Genomic DNA, 22,143 nt, shown 5'->3' on the forward strand with positions numbered 1-22,143 from the left:
GAACACTTTAAAAATGAATCCTGAAAGCCTAGGAGAATCTATCAATATGATGTACAAGAACCTGGATTAGTTACATTTTAGGTCACTGTGACCAAAACACCTGACGGAAACGACTTAAGCAGGAAGGGTTTGTTTGGGTTCGTGGCTGAGGAGTGCTGGGTCGATGGTGGCTTGGTCACTGGGGACATCATGCAGGACATGGTGGCAGCGGGAGAGAGTGGTGGGGGAGGTGACCGACAGGAAGCAGAGTGAAGCTGGCAAAAGCTCTACTCCAGTGACCAACTTCTGCCGGAGCCCCCACCTCACGCAGGTTCAAGGCCTCCCAGACAGCACCACCACATGGCTGGGACAAGCACTCAAAACATGAGCCAGCAGTGGAGAGGGGTGGGGGGTGTGAGGGGGGAAGTGGGGGGTGGTGAATGTGCTCAGGGAGTGGGATGGGGCGGCATTCCAGCTTTAAACCCTGACAAAACTTAAAGTCCGTACTCTAATGACTTAGTAATGGATTCTGAGATTCTTGAGCTCTGCTGAGAGAATCTGGAAAGCGCCTCATCCTCCCTCATTTCACAGACAAAAACCGAGACCCACCATGTCGGGTCATGGTATCAGTCACTGAAGACCCAAGGCTCATCCAGATCTACCAATTCCCAGGAAATGTTCTTACCTCAATGCAGGCTACCCGTTTCATGGACCTGAAGCCTGGAAACCAATCTCAATCCTGCTGACAGCTCAGGATTATGACTACGTGCCTCAAATCACATAGCCCAGGAGGGAAGTGTGATCATGGCCCAGAAAGGTGATATTCTGGGTTCACCTTGGACATAGGGGAGCAAGTACAGGTGAGGTGGTCTTTTGACATCGTCAGACAGTTGAAGACCAACATGCTAGCTTGAACACCATCAAGGAGCCATTAAATGCGTACTGTGTTTAAAGCCCTGGGTTAAGCTCTTAGGGAGTTTCAAACAAAATATTAGCTGGGATCCTAAACACAGATTGGCTTTCACTTTAAAATGGAGCAAAACACATTTAAAGCTTATCAATAATAAAACAACTATCAGAATAGAGAAAGACAGCAATGTAAAAGTGCAGGAGCTTCACAGAGCATTCTGAGAACAGCATATTAAACTCTCAGGGTGGCACTTGACTTTGGAGACAGAAATACCAGACACCAGTCCCCAAGGCTCATGAAAAGCAAACACTGTGTTTACCTCGCACCCAGGACTCAGGACTTCTGACTAATAATTAGCCTGGACTACACACAGTGAGGTGCAGCCCAAACAGGTTCAAAGAAGGAAACACAGGCCAGCAGGAAGTCTGGGCTAGATGGTGGGATTGGGGGTGGGGTGGGCTGTGACAGGGAGGCTGACTTCTCAGTCAAGAGGAGAGAAAACCATCCCAGAAACTGGATGCGGATTGGCAGTGGGGTGCATCCTTCTCTTTCACAGTGCTGAGGACCTGAAACAGAACACCTGTGTCTTTTAGCCCTAGTGCCTCCTGCACAGGATGGAGTCACCATCCAGGGCCCCTTGTGATGTAGAATGTGATTATCCTATGAGAACAAACTGTGAGAGCCAGCTGGACAAACCCAACCACCCAGTAATGAAGAGGCAAGAGTTGAAACCGCACCGTAAGCACCTCAGGTGGGGGGGCCATCAGTATGTCTGTCTCTTGACAGACTCCTAGAAGAGTCCTACAAGGACTCCGGTGCCCATGCTTCCTGGAGCTGGGCCTCTTCTCCTGACTCCTCCTGAGTACCACCGAGGGCACTCAACTCAGGGGTCAACAGTCTCTTGTGGACACTTCCTGGTCTTCTCCAAAGCCACAGGTCAGAAACTCAATTTTAAGGCATCTGATGCCCTCTTTTGGCCTTCATGGATACCTACACTCACGTGGCATATATAACTACACATAAACAAAAGCAAATCTTTGAAAAATTATTTACCACCCCACCCTCAGGTTTCAGAGGCTGGGAGATGGCTCAGTGGATAAAGTATTTGCCATCTAAGTTATGGTCTAACAGATGGGTATGGTAGCCCAGTATGGTCTCAGCACTCAAAAGGTAGAGATAAGGTTCCCAGGGCAACCAGTGAGCTTGAGATTCAGTGAGAGACCCTGCATAAAATTGGTATCAATTAAGAAAGATACCAGACATTGGTTTCTGGCTTCTGCATGTATGCATACATGCAAACAAACATACATACATTTAAACCATACACACACACACAAAAACAAAACAAAACAAAACAAAAAACCAGACTTTGTAATATTTCTTCTCCCTGCACAAAATCCACAGGACTGTTTGCTAGATGCAGAATAAGGGTGAGGTATTCAGAACTGTTGCTATACTCTCTCCTTGTGTGTCTGGTCATTTCCCCCTCTGTGTCTCCCACAGTTCCCTTTCTACCCAGTTGTTTTGAACTGCATGAATACCCCTGCCTCTCTCTCTTTCTTCCAGAGCTCTCCAGTGAACCCTGGAAAGGTAAGCAGTAATCAAGACTATATTTATTTCCTTCCTATAGCTTTACGTCAGCTTGAGAAATCTATACTGAAAACGTCAAACATCTTCTTTCGACAGAGTTGACATCCCAGATGTATTGCTGGAATCCCCCACTCCCTAGGTTTAGTGAACTGGGGAGTTCAACTTAGAGCTTGAAACTTAAAACAAGAACATCAGAAGTTTAAAATGTTAGCCTTTAAAATGAATTATTTTTAAAGTTAGAATTCTCTGTCACAGATACAAAGAAGAAAGGGCATCAAACGTGAATAATGAGGGATTCTAAATCAGGAGGCGCAGTGGGGAAAACAAAACCTGGTATTATCCAACACAATGAACAAGAGGACTCGGCTTCAACTGCGCCCTGTATTTAGGATGAACAGTGCAGGCTCCAGCCTGTGCAACTCTTGGTTTTGGTGGGCAATCCTCTCTGAAAGCTCCCAAGCAAACTGAAGCCTCCACCAGACTTCCTAGACTGTCTGAGAGGTCCCAATATCCCACAAGGCCAGCAAGAAAGCTGCAGATTTTCCCAGAGCTAACTGAACATCTTTTGACTGTTTACTCTTTTCCAAAAATGTCCAGGCTTGGGCATCAAATATGAGGCTGTAGCTCAGTTGGTAGAGTGCTTGCCTAACATGCATGAAGCTCTGGGTTCCATCCTGAGTGCATAAAACTGTGCATGATGGCACATGATTACAGTCCCAGCATTTAAGATGTAGGGAAGATGTCTGGAATGTTTAGCACAGAATCTGAAATACAGCAGCACAGACAGATACATGCAGAGTCAATTAGCTTGAGTGAAATCAGAAAGAAAGAGGCCAGGGCTTGAGGTATTAGAAATATAGAAAAGGTAGTTGTCATCTTTAAGAAGCATCTAGAAAGAAAGCAGAGACAGCATGAACCTATGATATTCAGAAAACTGTGACTCAGTCTGAGCATATCACAAACCGATCATATAATTAAAGGCATACTAAGGTACTGCAGTCAGATTGAATCTAAAATCACCAGGCACTCGTACACGTACACGTACACACACACACACACACACACACACACACACACACACACACACACACACACACAGTTTGCCTATGTATGTTAGGTGGCTGTGGGCTTTGGCTGTGAAATAGCCCAGGAAGGCTCATGTGTTGAAGGCTTGACCCCAGCGGGTGGACCTCCTGGAGGCTGATGGCACTGTGTGAGTTCTAAGCTAACGGGTGGATTAATCCATTGACGGACTCATAATCTGATGGCATTACTGGGTGGGGATAGAAGCTAGGAGGCTGGACCTAGTTCCTGAAAGGCCATTAGTGGTGTGCCTTTGAAGGGCTCCTTCCTTCTCCCTCCCTCCTCTGCTCTCTCTTCCTCCTCCAGTCTCTCCTCCTCCTCCTCTCTCTGCTTCCTGGCTGACACAGCAGTTTTCTCTACCACATGCTTCTGTAACTTTAAGGCTCTGTTTTCCCCCAGGCCCGAAGCATCATGGGTTTATAACTTCTGAAACCACAAGCCCAGGTAAGCCCTCCTCCTTTTAAAGTGATTTCGCGCAGGTATTCTGTCATAGTGACCATCATGGATGGTACTGTTAATTAGTGATAAATATCCCATAATGGAACTGTTGTTTTGTCTTTACAGCAAGGAAAAAACAAAACATTAAAAAACAAAACAAAACAAAACAAAAAAAACCCCACCCAAACAATGCAATGGAAACCAGAGCAAAGACCCAAGTGTTCACTGGCTGTGTGGAGAGATTTTCAGCTTCATTCAGATGTTCAAGTTCACAGACAGAGCTCAGCGAGGCTGGCTAATGACCCTCTGTTACTTTAAAGTGGCCTCCAGTAAACAACGCTGAGGAATCAAGGGGAGACGGGTATCCATTTGAGTGAGCCAAAAGGCCCCAATACAAGATGTATCAGACGATCCTGGTCCTTATCGTGGATTCAAGGCCACCTGTCTGAAACACAAGCACTTCAGAAAACACACACAGTGGGACAACAGCTGCTTCCCACTAGCAGGCCAGGGCCTCTGAAGGGGGACAGGAGCCTAGTTTGCTGGCCCAACTTTCTCCGTCACACTCAAGGGTAACTCCAGGCTCCCATGAATGGGCTAAGATCAGAAAAAGATTCCATCTTTTATTTTCCTCTTTGTTTTTGGTACAAGGAATGGGAGCAAGGTGTCATAGATGCTAAGCACATACTCTAACTACAGTTTAGATGTCATCTTTCAACACACGGTGTTCATCAGGTGTGGTGATAGTTTATTTGTGCTGAAATGTGATATTTTATTTGTATGTTTATAAGTAAAGTTTGCCTGGAGATCAGAGGTCATAGCAGCCATAAATACAAGTCAGGCAGTGGTAGCCCACACCCTTAATCTGATCACATGGCAAGCAGAGTCTCTGTGTGTTCAAGGACACAGCCAAGCGTGGTGACACACATCTTTAATCCCAGTACCAACCATAGAGACCTGGAAGTCTGTATAGATAGGTAGGCAGTGACGAGGAAGTGAGGTGGCTGGGTAAAGAGCCAATGAGAAGGCAGAACAGCAAGGCAACAAAGTCGCAGGTTAGACAGGAAGAGGCTCTTTTTGGGAAGCCATGATAAGATAAGCTAAGGTTAGTTGGCGGCTATTGCTCTGATCTCTACGGCTTGCACCTCTGCATTTGGCTCTGTGTTTTTTATTTAATAAGACTGTTTAGAAACTCGTCTGTAACCAGGCTGCACCCAGGAGGGGCAGGCGGCTGCCCAGCAAATGCATGACTAGGTGGTGCTCCTGTGCCAACCGGTGTCTCCTGCTTCGCAGGCTGGGGGGTAGCTGAGCTGATGGACTTCCCTGGGTCCACCAGGTACAACTAGAGAGCCTGGGCATTATAACTGCTGTCCTGTATACCAGACCATTCGGCCAACAAACTGGACTCAGCCTCATTTTATTATCTCGTCTTCAGCTCAGACTTGGGGTACTGTCCTGCTGAAAAATTCTTTTCCAGTATTGGGGATGGAGTCCACACATCTGTGCATGCTAGGCAAGTGCTCTACCACTAAGCTACACCTCAGTCTGCTGGAGAGTCTTTGGGAAATAAGGGCTCTGGGGAAAGAAGGAAGGCTTGGAGAGGAGAGAAAAGTCCTCCCGTGGTTTACTGAAGGCACTCTGAACCCTCACTGGAAAACATTTTAAATAGAAATACAGTTGTCAAGGAGAAAGCGTCAATTTCCATGCCTGAAGCAGCAGCCAGAGAGGAGAGGTGTTATGACGATTAATTACACTCACAGCAACCCCCCTCCCTCTGGTCTCTCAAGCTCACTGTCCAGCAGACTCGCCAATTAGTTACTCTTGAATCACTACTCTCCACCTGCCTCATTTCCTTTCAAAGTCTAAATTCAGCGATTTGCACATATTTAAAAATCAACTTATATGGTGGTGTTTTTAGGGGGACAGAGTGGTGCCTTAGTATTTCAGCAACAAAACTGTCATTTTAGGAAATTTTAAAAACGACTTTTCTCTGTCACAACACAGAACTCGGAATATAATGGGATCATTTTCAGTCTCTTCGACAGAACTGATGAGGAAAAATATAAAGATTTCAATTCTGCAATGAATCAAGGAACACATGAAGATTCTGTGGTGGAGCCCTCAAAACTCAGTTTCTGTAAAATGCCAATGCAACCAACTATTCTTATAATTATCATTGCTGTTCATCGTGTGTGCTGTATGCATGCAGTATGTGCATACGAGAACATGCACGTGTAGATGCAAGTGTTTGGAGGTGACATAGGGATCTTCCTCTACTGCTTTCTACGGCATGTTTTGTGACAGGTCTCTCACTGAACCCACAGCCCACCGATGAACTGGATTGGCTGGCCAGTGAGCTCCAGAGATCTGCCTGTCTCCACCCGCTAGCCAGGCTTTTACATGAGGATCCAAACTCAGGTCCTCACACTTGTGTAGCGGGTACCCTGGTGATGGAGCAACCTCACCAGCCCCTACCTATTTCCTAATTAAAGTGAGGACAGGTGGGATACAGGAGGGACACAATCATGTTTGGCTCCAGAATGAGGCAGGGAGTTCTTTAAGATGCCAAAGAATCCGTGGCCTGTTTAAATGCAATAACAGTTTCCAAGCCATATGAAATTATCCCTTTTTATTTCATACAAACCTTTTTTTTAAAGAAAAAAAAAACTCTAGTATTTATTTATTCTGTAAAAGTCACTCTTTAAACCATAAACACTGTGCCCATGATTGCGATCTAAGTTTCTGTTTTATGAATGAAGTCCAAACCTGAGTGCTGACGTCAGAGCTGTTTAAGAAAAGTAATAACTAGATTCTGCATGTTGCATCCTCCACCCGCGGGTCTTCCTTTGGTGCCCAGAGCTTCAGCTCAGAACCGAGACCTTTGTGGAGGCCAGGACCCCACTGAACAATGGTTACCTGGGCAGTACTGCTTTTTCAAAGCATAATAAGGTCTCATGCCTAGTGATGTGCTGTGGAATACTATTTTAACTATGTAAAGATGTGTTACCTTTGTTTATGTTGAGGACTAGTACTTTAACTATGTAAAGGTGTGTTACATTTGTTTAACTCTGTAAAGATGTGTTGCATCTGTTTCACCTTGCCTTCCTAAGGCACCTGATTGGTCTAGTAAAAAGCTGAACAGCCAATAGCTAGGCAGGAGAGAGAGAGGCAGAGCTGGAGGGCAGAGAGAATAAGTAGAAGGAGGATCCAGGCTCAAGACAAGAAAGAACAAGGGAAAAAGAGAGGGAGATGCCTGAGGCCAGCCAGTTGCCAGGTAGCCAGACACATGCAGAATCAAAGGTAAAAAGCCCCAGGGTTAAAACATAGATGAAGAGAAACAGGTTAAATTAAGTCATGAAAGCTAGCAAGAAATGAGCCTAAGCTAAGGCCAGGCATTCATAACTAATAATAAGTCTTGGTGTCATGATTTGGGAGCTGGTTGGAAGCCCAAAAGAAACCCTGCTACAGAGACCCACAGCCAAACATTAGGTGGAGTTTGGGAATCCTGCAGAGGAGGAGAAAGGAGTGTAGGAGCCAGAGGGGTCGAGGACACCATGGGAAGGCTCACACAATCAACAACCTGCGCTCATAGAGGCTCACAGAGACTGAACGGACAACCAGGGAGCCTGCACGGGACTGACCTAGGCACTCGGCATGTATGTTACAGTTGTGTAGCTTGGACGTCTTATGCAAACTCTGAAATTGGGAACAGGGATTGTCTCCAACTCCTTTACTGGCTTTGGGCACCCTACTTCTCATACTGGGTCACCTTGCCCAATCTTAATACATGGGAGGTGCTTACTAGTCTTACCGCAACTAGATATGCCACGTATTACTGATACTCATAGGATACCTGTCTCTTTCCTGGGTGAAGACAGAAGAGGAGGGGACTGGGGGCGGTGGGAGGGGAGGAATGAGGGAGAGGGACTGGGAGGGGAGGATGGGGGGGAGGTGCTGTGGCCGGGATGTAAAATAAATAAATGAAAAAAGAAGAAGAAGAAAAAGAAAGCCTGCTACAATGAAGCCTGGCAGAAATTCTTGGAAACATTTAACAAAGGTGGGAGGGGCGTGAGGGCCTAATGTTTAGGAAGGTGGGTTAGGCAAGCACAGCTTGCCTGAGTGACTGTATTCAGGAGAAACCACAGAGCAAGCTGCCCTCGTAAGGTCACCTGGGGTGACAATGTGGCACTTGATGAACGTTTTAAATTTAGGGCAAGTTAGAGAAAGTGTTTATTCATTTGAGAAGGCTTGAAACAGGTTAGAACTTAGATTTCTGCCCTAAAACAAACAAACAAACAAACAAAACCCTTGGTACTTGTGGCTCAGCTGTCCATGTGAAGCCCGGGGAGGCAATGGCAGATGTAGCGATTTGAAATGAGAACGGCCCCCACAGGCTCATGTATTTGAATATTTGGTTGAAGTTGGTGGAACTGTTTGAGAAAGATCAGGAGGAGGCGTGTCTAGAGTGTCCGGCTTTAAGGTTTCAAAAGCCCATTCCATTTCCAGTTAGCTCCCTTGGCTTCATGCTTGTGTCTCAAGATGTGATCTCTCACCTACTGCTCCAGCACCATGCATGCCTGCCTGCCGCCATGCTCCCCACCATGATGGTCATGGACTCACCTTCTGAAACTGTAAGCCCCAAATAAACATTTAACATTTTCTTTCATATATATATATATATATATATATATATATATATATATATATGACATTACCCTGGACATGGTATCTTTTGTTTGTTTGTTTGTTTTTGTTTTTCGAGACAGGTTTTCTCTGTGTAGCTTTGAGGCCTGTCCTGGATCTCGCTCTGTAGACCAGGCTGGCCTTGAACTCACAGAGATCCACCTGGCCCTGCCTCCTGAGTGCTGGGATTAAAGGCGTGCGCCACGACCCCCGGCTGGACATGGTATTTTATCACAGCAACAGGAGAGTATAAAGCAGCAGACCTTCTTTTAGGAAACTGATCAGGTAGCAGCAGATATTGAAAAAGTTCTATCACATTTCAAAGTCAAAACTGAGAGCATGCAGGTGCAGGGACAGAAGCGAGAGCCTGTTGCTTCGTAGTAAGCGAAAAGGAGGGCACGCGGACTACCGGCAGGCTGGGAGGTTCCTACAGGGGATGAGAGGACTGTGGCCACTCTGCAACACAGCACCGTGAGACACACAGCACAGCCTGACGAGAACGCTGTGGCAGGACACCGAGTCTGCCAACTTGCAACCCAGCAAATTAGCAAGAACACAATCCCCGAGATTCCCGAGTGTCCTCTGCCAAAATAGAAAAACACGAATTTAACACACACACATACACACTCGCAGGGGCTCATGACACACCTGACCCTAGAAAGCAGAAGGCAGTGTGGCTGACAGAAACTTGTATCTAGAAGTGAGTGTTCACAGAACTCTCAAGTGCTCTGTCTCCTTCCACAGAAAATCCACGCCTTTTCCTATAGACATTTCACTGAAATCACACCATGCAAAGCCCTTAACTTTGAGAATGCCTAACTTCAGAAAGAACACTCAAACTGTGCATGCATAGTATACTCGTAAGGACGAAACATGACCCCTATCTGACAGAGCAATCCTGTTTCACAAAAGCAGCTCACCTGGAAATCTTGGTCGTCGATTCCGAACCTCTCCCGAAGATTCCGGAAGACCATTGGGCAGTATTCCTTAAATTTGAAATGGCTCGGCATGTTTTCCCTGCAACAGTCACATTGCGGAATGAGGCTTAGACAGGAGGTTAGCAGGCTTCACAAGGCCCTGTTTGGATCTGTGTGTAGCAGTTCACTGCCCACAGCAAGCACAGATGGATTCTACAGAACCGGGTGCAAGCCAACGAAATCTGACTGACAGAGGGGACAGACTGAAAACACTGTCTGCCTCACACTGGGACTGTGTTACCCCTTCATCCTGGATGCACACACCAACCGTTCTCTAAGGAGAAGGGATAGGGGTGTGTGTGGCAGGATGGACAGATGTAGTAAAAGAAGAGTAGACAAGATGGCAGTGAGAAAGAGTAGGCCATGCCCATCTTACTGAGGAAGCAGCTGTAAACAAGGCTTGCCTCACACCCAAGACCCACATTCCAAATTCACCCTGAGAATATTTCCTCACAGGTCCAAAAGAAACTCAGGACCAATGGCCAACTGTGCCAATTATTAGCATACCAAAGCCCACACTGGCCTCCAGGCTCACTCGGTACTGGTACTGGTGGCTCCTGGCATCTCTTCTCACTCCACCTCTACCCTAACCTCCTCCAGCTCATGGACTTTCCTTCCCCAGTTTTCCATTTCCATATAATCCTGCCGTTTTGGCCATGCGCTCTCTTGACCCCTCACCTCTCTCTTGGTCCTCTTTTGCCTCTCTCTCTCTCTCTCTTTCCTCCCTCTCTCTCCTCAATGGCACAGTTCTCTCCCTGATCTAGACTCTTCCAGATGCCCCCGGCCATCTTCTCCTTCATAGCTACAATGAAAACCTTCCCCTCAGCCAAACCTCTGGGCAGCCATGTTCTTACTTTACACCCTCATGAACACTCAACCTCTCAACAGTGTTATGGGGAGAAATGAACTCATATGCTCACAACGGAACAACAGCCTGGTTAAGACCTTGTGTGAAGGGCTGCGGTATAGCTCGGTGGTTAGAACACTCACCTAGCATATGTGAGTCCCTGGGTTCAATTCCTAATACTACACCAAACAGCAAGGGAGGAAAGAAACTCTACACTTGCCCTGATCTGGGAGGCTAATCTTGGGCTCTCCCCACTCACACAGAATTACCTCTCCTTCATGCCCCCACAGAACAGCAGATACAAACTGTGTATACCCCTCTATTACTAGTCTTTGTATAAAAATGACAGCAATTTGTGTATGTGTCAATTTCCAGCTACTGTTCTGGCTGTGAGACCTTTGAGGGAAGGGCCATGTTGCATCTCTAGCATTTGGATGAACTACCTAATAATATGTCATCGACTTTCCATAATGACATCAAAGGTACCCCAGTTACATGATGAACATTAACAACACCCAAATATGACATCCAGTTATATCTTAGGATAACACAATTATTTACTGTGTTATAATGTCGTCATTTCTATTCATAAAGCCACTGTTTTCTAAGTTTTGTGTACTAGAGCAGAAGTCCATAACTGCTCAAACAATCCAAGTAATTTACAGCTCCAGAAATTTAAATAGTAATGAGGATATCACTTCTAATGTATAAGATACTCTCAGGGAACAATATGCCATATGGCAAAGGGATATTATCCCAGAGGGCCTGCTGTTACTTCTCTGAATATGACAGATGGCTATGTTTATCACAGGATTAACTTCATCAGCAAAACTTTCCTCCCACCCATTGAAAAAATTATGTGATTACAGAAAGTCACAAAAAGTCCTATTCTGCACAGCCATGGTAGTCTCCGGAGAGGCTGACTGGTACTTACTTACTTGTTAAAAAGGTGGTTGTCCACCTTTATCTTTGAGTAGGCTTTGAAGTCATCAGGCATCAACATGACAGGGATTTGAACGTGGCTCAGTTCATTGATCTAGAAAAACACAAAATAAACACCATCGGTTATTACCATGCTGGTAAGGACGTTTTGACTTTGCCATGTGCTGGCAGAGAAACTCAGTGAACACAGGAATTCTGCCCACCCTCTGCTTCCCATCATGAACTCTTTCCTCCTGCCGTCCTGACCCCCTCCCTGGTCCTCGCTCCTCCCTCCTCTCTCCCTGGTCCTCCCTCCTCTCTCCCTGGTCCTCGCTCCTCCCTCCCTCCCTGGTCCTCCCTCCTCCCTCCCTGGTCCTCGCTCCTCCCTCCCTGGTCCTCCCTCCTCTCTCCCTGGTCCTCCCTCCTCTCTCCCTGGTCCTCCCTCCTCTCTCCCTGGTCCTCACTCCTCCTTCCCTGGTCCTCACTCCTCCCTCACTGGTCCTCTCTCCTCCCTCACTGGTCCTCGCTCCTCCCTCCCTCCCTGGTCCTCCCTCCTCTCTCCCTGGTCCTCGCTCCTCTCTCCCTGGTCCTCTCTCCTCCCTCACTGGTCCTCTCTCCTCCCTCACTGGTCCTCACTCCTCCTTCCCTGGTCCTCGCTCCTCCCTCCCTGGTCCTCGCTCCTCCCTCCCTGGTCCTCCCTCCTCCCTCCCTGGTCCTCGCTCCTCCCTCCCTCACTGGTCCTCTCTCCTCCCTCACTGGTCCTTACTCCTCCTTCCCTGGTCCTCACTCCTCCCTCCCTGGTCCTCGCTCCTCCCTCACTGGTCCTCTCTCCTCCCTCACTGGTCCTCGCTCCTCCCTCCCTGGTCCTCGCTCCTCCCTCCCTGGTCCTCTCTCCTCCCTCACTGGTCCTCGCTCCTCCCTCCCTGGTCCTCACTCCCTCCCTGGTCCTCCCTCCTCCCTCCTCGGTCCTCCCTCCCCCCAGCTCCCACAGGAAGAACATGGGGGCCAGACCTAAAGGCTATTTGTCCCCCAGGGATGCGTCAGCCTCATCTGCCCCCCACTTCCAGACACTCAACTCAGAACTTTCCTGACCCTACCTCTAGGACAACTTCCTCTGTGAACAAAGTGTTATCTGAGAAAGAGGGTTTTAAATCTGTGAGGTAAGTATTTGTAGAGTTAACAGACAGCATTTATATACTGGAGCACCCAAAGAGTGGCCCTGACACCCATATGGTCTTTTCTTATAGGAATTGGGTGCAAACCTGAATGTTGGGATGGGGCTTGGACAGGACAGGTAAGAGCTTCACTGAAAAAGGAAGCAGACAGCTTCACGGGGTTACACAGAATGACAAGGTCACCCAGGGCAAGGAGCAAAGGCAGAGTCAGATGTGGACTTTCTGGTCTTAGCACTTGGGAGTCTGGAAAAAGGATGGCTAGCCTGGGCTACACAGTCTAACTCTCTCAAGAGAAGTACAGACTTCTGTTTCCTTTGTACCACAGGAAGAGGCGGGGTGGATCTGACGTGTGATTGTGCCAAACCTGACTTTTTTTCTTGGTTGTTTTTGCACTTGATCCCCATGCTATTTTCTCCCTTGCTGATAGCAATAAAAACACTTCAAACGTCTGTACTTCCTGTAGAATGGAGGGCACTCTGAAGTGTTCTTGGTTCCCAAGAGCAAAAACAAAACCAAGTAAACAAGCAGCAAGTTTCTTGCTAGGGCAGGGATTTTAATGCACTGCTGGTTTCTTAGAAAGCGATAATGGCCGGGTGGTGGCGGTGGGGGCACACGCCTTTAATCCCAGCACTCAGGAGGCAGAGCCAGGTGGATCTCTGTGAGTTCGAGGCCAGCCTGGTCTACAGAGCGAGTTCCAGGACAGGCACCACAACTACACAGAGAAACCCTGTCTCGAAAAACCAAAACAAACAAACAAACAAACAAAAACAAAAACAAAACAAAACAAAGAAAGTGATATGATTTCAGGACACCGTCCTTCCTGAGGGATGTCCAGCCCACAGGACTCGGTGAAGGTGATCAGCAGGGGAGCCTGAAGGCTGATGCTGGTCCCACTACTTTCTTAGGCAAAGCTGATGGTAGTGGGTGGCTCAGGGGCTTAAAGAAAAAAGAAGGGGCTGGAAAGGTAGGACATGAAGTTTGAAGAAAAGGGGCTTGCTTGGCTTGGGGGCAGAGTCTGCATTCTGAGTTGTAGGGGCCTGAGGAAATGTACTGAGTGCATGCTACAGAGTCCGGCTGGGAGAACAGGCATGGAGACAGACGGCTGCATGGCCTCTGACCTTCAGCTTTGAGATTCTTGTTGACCGAGTGTGGTATGGAGAGAACCAGCACTCAGAAACGAGAAGTCGATGTCACACAATCCCTCACGTAGGAATTCCTACTAGAGTCGATGGGCAGGGTATTTGAACCCAGGACTCAAGTCTGAGGCGGCTAAAAGAAATGCTTGAGTCTAATCAATGAGTGTTCTGGGAACTCAGAGCTGGGGTGAGGTAAAAGGCTTCTTGGAGGGCCTGAAGCTGAGGTCACGCTGCAGGGACAGGGAGCCATGAGTATGTAATTTTGGTGCATATGTATTTATTTAGGCATGTGCCGGGTCTGGTGCAGGTATGTGCATACGTATATGGGTATGGAGGCCCAAGGTTGACATTCAACATCTTCTTCAAGTAGTTTTGTGTGTGTGTGTGTGTGTGTGTGTGTGTGTGTAGATAGGGCCTCTCTCTGAACAGGAAGAACATTCATTTGGGTAGACTGGCGGCAATGAACTTCAGGGACCCGTCTGAATCTACCACCCCCACTGCTGTGGTTTTTCAGGAGCACACAGCACCCTTGACTTTTTACGTGGGTGCTGGGGATCCCGGAGATCCTGGGGATCCTAGGGATCCGAGCTCGGGTCCCGGTGCTTGTTACAGCAGGCATGTTACAGACCAAGCCGTCTCCTCAGCTCACCGTCTCCCTTCATAACTGAGGAACGGGTTGGTTGGTACAGAGTTAAAGTAGGTATGTCCGGGCCACTTCATCTTTCTTCCCCACGGTCCTTCATTTACGGTAGCTTTCTCTTTCCTGGCTCCCTCCCCTGTCAAGTTACTCTTCCAAACGCCTGGGTCAAGTGAATTAACCACCCACGAACCAGCAGTGAACCAGAGGAGCTGCCGCTCAGGAGCAGCTGTTAATGATAGTGAGTGTGTTGCCAACGGCGTCTCTTGAGCGTCTGTATTTTTGTGTAGGAATGCTTCATTTTGGTGGGTAAGGTAAGCTGTCACTCATTGGCTTTACTGAAATGTATTAACTTCAGCACTAAAACTGAAAGCTCATTCAACTTCCTGGGTGACTTTCCTCCCCTTAGTCTAGGACCCAGCCATTACACACCCTGAAAGACGTTTGCTTCTAGTTCAAAATCATAGCGCAATACAATATGGGCAATGACAACAAGCTCCCATCTCAAACGAGGTCCAACCAACCCTCGCTGCTGTACCTCACGTGGGGCTCCTAACTCTGAGCTTACAGATTTCTGAACGGTGGGTTTTGGAGTTTTAAAATTTGTTGATTTAGCATCTGGCTTTAGTCCAGTGATTCCATGTGGCCCATCCCAAAACTGGAAATAAAACTGACAATGGTTTGTTGTTGTTTTATTTTTATTATTATTATTATTATTATTATGTATTATAATAATAATAATTATTATTATTTATTAGGCACTGGGATGGAGCCCAGGGCCTTATGCATGTTAGGCAAGTGCTCTACCACTGAACTACACACTCAGCTCTAATTAGTATTTAAAAAAAGAATTTGTCTTTATAGAGATTTAAGTTGAGAATACACACATATTTATGTAGGCCATATAATATTCATGGAAGGACACAGAAAGATTTGTGCTAACCAATGCTATATTGAAAGCCCCCAACCCCTTAGGAATAAGCACATGTTATAAAATCCAAATAGTTTTCATTTATGGAGATAAGAGTGGAGTCAAACAAAAGGAGAGCACCGGTTATATTATTCAGGGACATTTTATAGGGCTGCAAATATTTAATGACCTCTTAGAACAGAAAGGCAGTACCACTTTCATACATGTGAGTGCTTTAATGGTCATCAGACAGTTCTATTCACCATCTTACACAGCTCAGAATTTTCTAAATGTATCACAATGTGTGTATCTAAATGACACACATCCATGCAGAGAGGCCACTGGCTGGGTCCCTCTGTACCCTGTGAAGGACTTCATGGTTCTGTTCATGCCGTGCCAGGCACCCCCAAACCACAGGTGCTGCTCAGCCCCGCCCCTCTGCCGAGCCACTGGGCACAGAGGCTGACAGTAGCCAGACCTCCCATCTGACAGGAAAGAAAGGAGCTCTGTTGTCGACATCAATAGAAGGCGGCTTGGGCAGGGTGGGGAGGGCTGGTACAAATGTTGATTAGTACCAAGTGCCCGAATGACCTGACCGTATCATAGTTCAAGAGTTAAGGGGTGGGGTGGGGGGCAGAGGGGAGTTGGCACAGCACGATGATGGAGAAGGGACCAGGGAGATGGCTTGTCTCAGCTCAGCTTTGTCTGAACTCACTTTAATACTTGGCATCAATGTCACAGCTAAACCGCCAAACACCACAGTGACATCTCTGGACATAGCGCCTTATCTGATATGTATAACTCAGGAGGGTAGGTACTATCATTATTCCCATTTCCCAGATAAGGAAATCCAGGTTTAGTGAGATTAGCTGCTAGCTATTAACTGGGCAGGCTGTACCTGGAATCCAGCCCAGGTAGTCAAGACTCCAGCAGTCTGGCTAGATTTCCCAAACTCAGGATCTTTTTTGATTCCTGCCAGCCTAGAGGTTGAGAGTTCACGGTAAGGAGCCATTAAAAGCTTATCTAAAATTTATGCCTCTGTTATGTTAAAAAACTTCTAAAGAATTCTTTTTAAAAAAAAATAATAAATCAATAGAAAATGCACGTTTCGTTGAATATGTACTGTAGTCTATAATTAGATCAGCTGTGGTTTTAACCACACAATCTAGATTGGGATCTGTCACTCAACAAGCAGGTTATCATCCCCCTGCTTGTCACTCAGTCTGCATTCAAATCTGAATGACTCATAAACAGTTATCACTGAAGGATGCAACATTTATTTCCACAGCTAATATTACAGACAATTATCAGAGTTTTCCTGCATGGACCAACCATGGTTAACAGGAAGCACAGTGGCATTTCGTGGACTTTTCCTAACAGACAGTTCTACTTAGAAAAGGTGTCTTGACTTCTCTTGTCAGCAAAATGTTCCAATTTCTATTATGTGTAAGTTAGCGTCAACACATAACACATGAGCTTGTTATTTTCTGTGAGTCAGAGGACTGAAGCAACCCGATTCCTGTCTGTGAATCCACACTTCAAGCAAGCAATTAAGCTGTAAAAATTGGGACCAGTAAACAGATTCTGGACAAGAAACAGACAAGAAAGTCTCAATTCAATTGGTAATGGTTCTAAAATTAAGGCACATAAAGGTGTCCCTTTATGTCCCTGGGTAGCTGGAGTTTTCTCCAGTCCTGCCCAGCACCACGAACCCTGCAACCACTTATAAAATAATCACTCAGAAACTTATATTAATTAAATTGCTCAGCCATTAGCTTAGGCCTACCATTGACTAGCTCTTACTCTTATACTCAGCCCATTTCTGTTAATCTGTATGTTGCCACATGTTCCGTGGCTTTACCTGTTGCCTTTACATGATGCTCCCCGGACGGCGGGCTGGTGTCTCCTCCAGACTTCCACCTCCCAGCCTCTCCTCTCTGTTTGTACCTCCTATCCTATACTTCCTGCCTGGCTACTGGCCAATCAGTGTTTTATTTATTCACAACATACAGGACATCCCATAGCAAAGCTGTTTTATATGGAGGCATTAAGAAAAAAATACACTTTAATACTTTTTAAGTCAAGCAAAGGATATATTCATAAATAGTAAAGCATTATTATGATAATTAATTTGGATACATTCACCCAAAACACCATGTTTGCAGACTAATAGATAATAGATAATTGGCAAATGTTTTGGGGTTTTATTTATGTTTCTGCTTTGTTTGTTTTTAGACAGGGTCTCACTATGTAGCCCCTGATGGCCTAGAACTCACTACATAGATCAGGCTGTCCTTGAACTCACAGAGATCTACTTGCCTCTGGGATTAAAGGGGTGCACCACCTCGCCTGCCTAGTAAATGGTTTTAATTCAACCAAGAAAAAAGGATCGATGCTTCAAAATCCCTCACATGTAGGGGAGACACTGAAACATTTAATCTGATGTTTTTAGTAAAGACATTTCTCTAGAAATCATGACTCACTGAATTAAGGTAAGGAATCTAGTGTGAGCAGCTGTGGGCTACGGTCAGAGCTTCCTGGGGAGTCGTCTGGGGGCAGCCAAGTCTACCTATGATTGGGGCAGGATGTGGGGTGCCAACAGGAGAATGGGAAGGACCCAGAGATGTCCATCTATTCAACCTCCCAATCTCAAGACAAGCAAACTGAGTGCCCACGTTAAAACACAGTTCAATCATAGAAAGCAGAGAGCTGGGGTGGACCACCGGGGCAGAACAAGATCAACACAGAGCCAGCAGGAGAAAGAACTAGCAGGCATAACTCAACATGGTTATTTAGAATGCTGGGTTACCACTAATTGATTTCTTAGGGAAATCTAATCACAAGTGTGCCATACCAGATTTCCTACACTGGGTTTTCGATTGCTTCTGGCTTTCACAAAATGATTCTCACTTCACAATAAACAATGTGATGAGTTCCTTGTTACTATTTTAAAAAAATGCCCCCTTCTATTAGCACTGTTTGAAAATAAACACTTTCCCCTTACCAGATGCATCCTAAGAAACCCTATGCAGCCATGTGATAGAGCTCACCGAGATTCTCCTGCCAGATCCTTAACTTGAAGCATTTTTTTTCTGCCATGAGGTTCATTCCACGAAGGAAATGAATGAAAACAGTATTTACATGGTATGGCAGGAATTGGAAGTTCTGGCTTCTTCTAGTCATTCCCATACCAGAGGGGCCCACACACACACAAATGGGAACTTTCACTGATTCTCTCCAAAAGACACAAAAAAGACCCCGGCTGCATTTCTAAGAAAGTATTTTCCCCCGTGTGAATTAGAAACACCATCAAGATTCCCCACCCCCAGCTCTTCTGAGCCACCTACACACTTCACTGGGTGTCAGAGCAGAGGGCTTGGTGAGAAGAGACCAGAGAAGGTTACAACGATTTTCAATGGCCAGAACCCAGCAGTGTGAAATGAACTAGGGCAACACAGACGGATCTTGTCTCAACAACAAAAAAAAAAGGGGGGCCATAGGGTAGAGCAATAGCAGAATAAAGCAAAAGGAAAAGGAAGAGAAAAAAAGAACAAGATTTTTCTTCTATTTTTCCTACTAACGTAAGTTTGGGAAGAATTACCTAAATTTTTAAAATCAGATTTTTAGTATCAATTTAATACCCATTTGTAATTGGTAAGCTCCATGCAAGGGAAAAACAGGCCTTCAATAATTTGCATTATCATTTGTAAATACGTTTTACAATCTTGTCACGGATATAGGTTGAAACAATGAAGAACTTTCCAACTCTGAGGTCCCTGACACAAGCCTGTGGCCCACACTTGGGCTGGAGTGGCTCTCATTAGAGCTGACATTGCAAATTAAATGGCAATTTGAAAGTTCTGAGGTTTCCATGGGGCAGGCAGAGCAAATTAGAGTCAATTACGGAGGTAGGAAAAACAGGCCGCTGAAGATGTTTGCGAACTGTATTTTTATTTGTCATAGGGCGAGAGGTCAATTTTCTACAGCTGCTCCATCAATATTCATTTTCTGAAGGCATTCTGGAAAAGCTAACATTTCTGTGTTTGTAGATCAGACAGATGACAGAATCCAAGTGTGAGCTACCTTCCAATATCTAGCACATAATGTTTCATTTTGACAGGGCAAATGAAATTGTTCTGATAGCAGAGCTGCAATATAAGCAAAGACACAAAGAATTTATCCCCTTCGCCTGCAAACTCCGAAACTAAATTAATCACTTGAGGGGGAATTTTCTCTTGAATAAGAACGACGAAGTCAATCTTCTAAACAGTGGCTACTTGATTAAAATGAAAATAAATGTCAGCAGCAGTATTTAAACTCTGGCTTAGAATCTAACCTGAATTTATACGGCAAACACGAATTCTACCATCTAGCAACATAATGCCCAAGAGCTCAACCATCAACAGTCTTCTCCTTACCTGCCCCCCTCCGTGCGTGCGTGCGTGCGTGCGTGCGTGCGTGCGTGCGTGTGTGTGTGTGTGTGTGTGTGTGTGTGTGTGTGTACCTTACATGTCAGTCCCTAGGAGCCTTTGTTTTTTGGGAAAGGGTCTTCCAATGACCTGGACCTTGTCAGGTAGGCTAGGCTGACGGGGTAAGCCCCAGGGTCCTGCCTGTCCCCACTGCCCCCAGGACAGGGATTAGAAATGTGCACTCATTTTTTTTAATGTGAGTTCTGGGAAATGGATTCAGGTCTTCATGTTCGTGAGGCAAGCACTTTATCAACTGAGTCTTCTCCCCAGGACCATCCCAAAGAGAGTTCTGATGGACAGGCTCACTGGCTGGCCCACTACCAACTTCACCCAAAGAATGGTTTCGTGTTAAAATTTACCACCCATAAAACACAGAATCCAACATGAAACTGCTGTATGAAGGCCAGAAATCTATAAGTTATTACAGAGGCATATGGGAAAAAAAACTAAGGACGACGTTGCCAGTGAGAGCAAGTGTCACAAAGTGGACCATTCAGAAGGCTCCCAGCCTGGAGCCTGGAGACCCAGGACTGAGATCTGGGAACCGGTCCTACCCCTTCATTCAGCGCAGATCCCTTGATCTCACATGATGCTTTTAAAAACGAGTTGGAGAAGAGATGTCAAATGATGTGCTTTTTGGCTCGGTGATTTAGAAAGTGCTTGAATTTATTACCTATCTTTATCAGACTTCAGAAATTTTACACACAAATCTGGATTTCTGGCTTCTTTTAGGATATGGCATGTGCCTGGCCTCCTGTCTCTGATGTGAGTGGCTGCAGGGATGCACCCCTTGGGCACAGTTCCCATTAACCCCTTGTCTTCTGACCGGATTACTGCTCAGTCTTTCAGGCACCACAGGACTCTAGTACCTCACCTTGCTAAAGCAGTCCCCAAAATACAAATGAATCAGAAAAATGATTTTTTTTTCCCATAGATTCTTTCCCCTAATTGCTTGATCTCTTTGAGCTCCAGGTTGGTCCAGTAGGGGTCATCTGAGGAAGCCAAGACCACACACCTGCAGATGGCATACCACCTCTTCAGCCTTGTTCAACAAGCTGCCTCTCAAAGGGCACTGGGTGGAACCCCCGAAAAGAACAAGAACCAAGTAGAAATGATTCAAAATCATTTAAATCCTCCACCATTCTACTCGATCTGCAGTTCTCAAACTGTGGGTCTCGACCTCTTTGGGGATCACCTATCAGATATCCTGCATATCAGATATATACATTACAATTCACAGCAGTCACAAAATTATAGTTATGATGAAATAATTTTACGGCTGGGGGTCACCACAACATGCGGACCAGTAGTATCATGAGGAAGGGTGAGAACCACTGCTTTGGATAGACAAGTGAAATCTGCAGTGTGCTCTGCAGGCTCAGGTGTCTGAACTCCCGGTTCCCAGCTGGTGACACTGTGTTGGGAGACTGTGGGACCCCTCTGGGATGTGGGATGGAGGACACTAGGTTGGGACTTCGAAGGGTATGGCCATTTCTGTCCCCAATCCTATTGCAGAGACAAAGCAAACTTTCTGAAGACCTCAACCAACATCATAGCCACGGTGACCAGAAAAGGGGTTAACAGACTAATAATCCCCTAAGTGAGTGAAAGGGAGGTTTCTGCTGCTTGCAACTGAAGATGTCCAAACACAACAGTGGAACACTTGGTGGGTGTCAATATACAGAAACTCCATTCCTCTGGGTGACATGAATGCTAGCAATTATCCAGACTCTCAAGAAATGAATCTGGAAAGTTTCAAAGGAACATATGTTTCTTTTTAATCAGTATCTCATATACTCACATAATGTACTGTTTCCTGTAAATTCATCTTGTAATGAGGATGCTCTCAAACCATGTGCCCTGTGAAGGTGGGATTGGACAATGGGGTGCAGACAGGCATTCTGACAGGGGTTCCTAACTCTCACAGTCCTCTGGGAATGGGGTGCCACTGGCCATGCAGAAGATGAAGTGGCCTGTCACACACTGGTCCCGTTAGCATCTTAGAGAGCCAAATATATTTGCTGAAAAAGTGAGCAATGCAAGACAGCCATGCATTTTAGCATGCCAATCACACATACATCATTAGTAAAACCTGCGGGTGATAGGGAAGGATTTGGTTTGCACAGTTTGGCGTTTTGTTTTATTTTGATTGTTTTTTTTTTCAGAGAGGGATTTTTAAGAGATTTCCCTATTGAACCTGTGTTAAGATTATTCCAGAGAGGAAATGCTGGATTCCTGGTCTCTTAGGCTAGACTTCTGTTTTCCTTTCCAAGCACAGAGCAGAAGGGCAGCCAGCTTCACCACCCCAGATCTGCTCTACAGAACAATGTGAGGAAGGCTGCCATTATGCTGGCAATGGTGCTTTCCTGGACTGCGTGGAGTCGAATT

The 22,143-nt window shown here is 46.0% G+C and overlaps 1 protein-coding gene across 2 annotated transcripts in view; it reads right to left on the reverse strand.

Annotated features, from left to right (window-relative positions):
- The window catches only part of Pip4k2a (phosphatidylinositol-5-phosphate 4-kinase type 2 alpha), a 177,023-nt gene that overhangs the window by 60,971 nt on the left and 93,909 nt on the right, over positions 1–22,143 (reverse strand). For both annotated transcript variants that reach the window (XM_028870457.2, XM_028870456.2), the window contains exons 2-3: positions 11,446–11,543; positions 9,604–9,700 (exon numbers count right to left, since the gene is read on the reverse strand). In XM_028870457.2, the coding sequence (XP_028726290.1) occupies positions 9,604–9,700; positions 11,446–11,543 (195 nt within the window). The remainder of the gene's footprint in view (positions 1–9,603; positions 9,701–11,445; positions 11,544–22,143) is intronic.

This window comes from Peromyscus leucopus, chromosome 5, assembly GCF_004664715.2.
Source record: "Peromyscus leucopus breed LL Stock chromosome 5, UCI_PerLeu_2.1, whole genome shotgun sequence".
In the NCBI taxonomy this organism is placed as follows: domain Eukaryota; kingdom Metazoa; phylum Chordata; class Mammalia; order Rodentia; family Cricetidae; genus Peromyscus; species Peromyscus leucopus.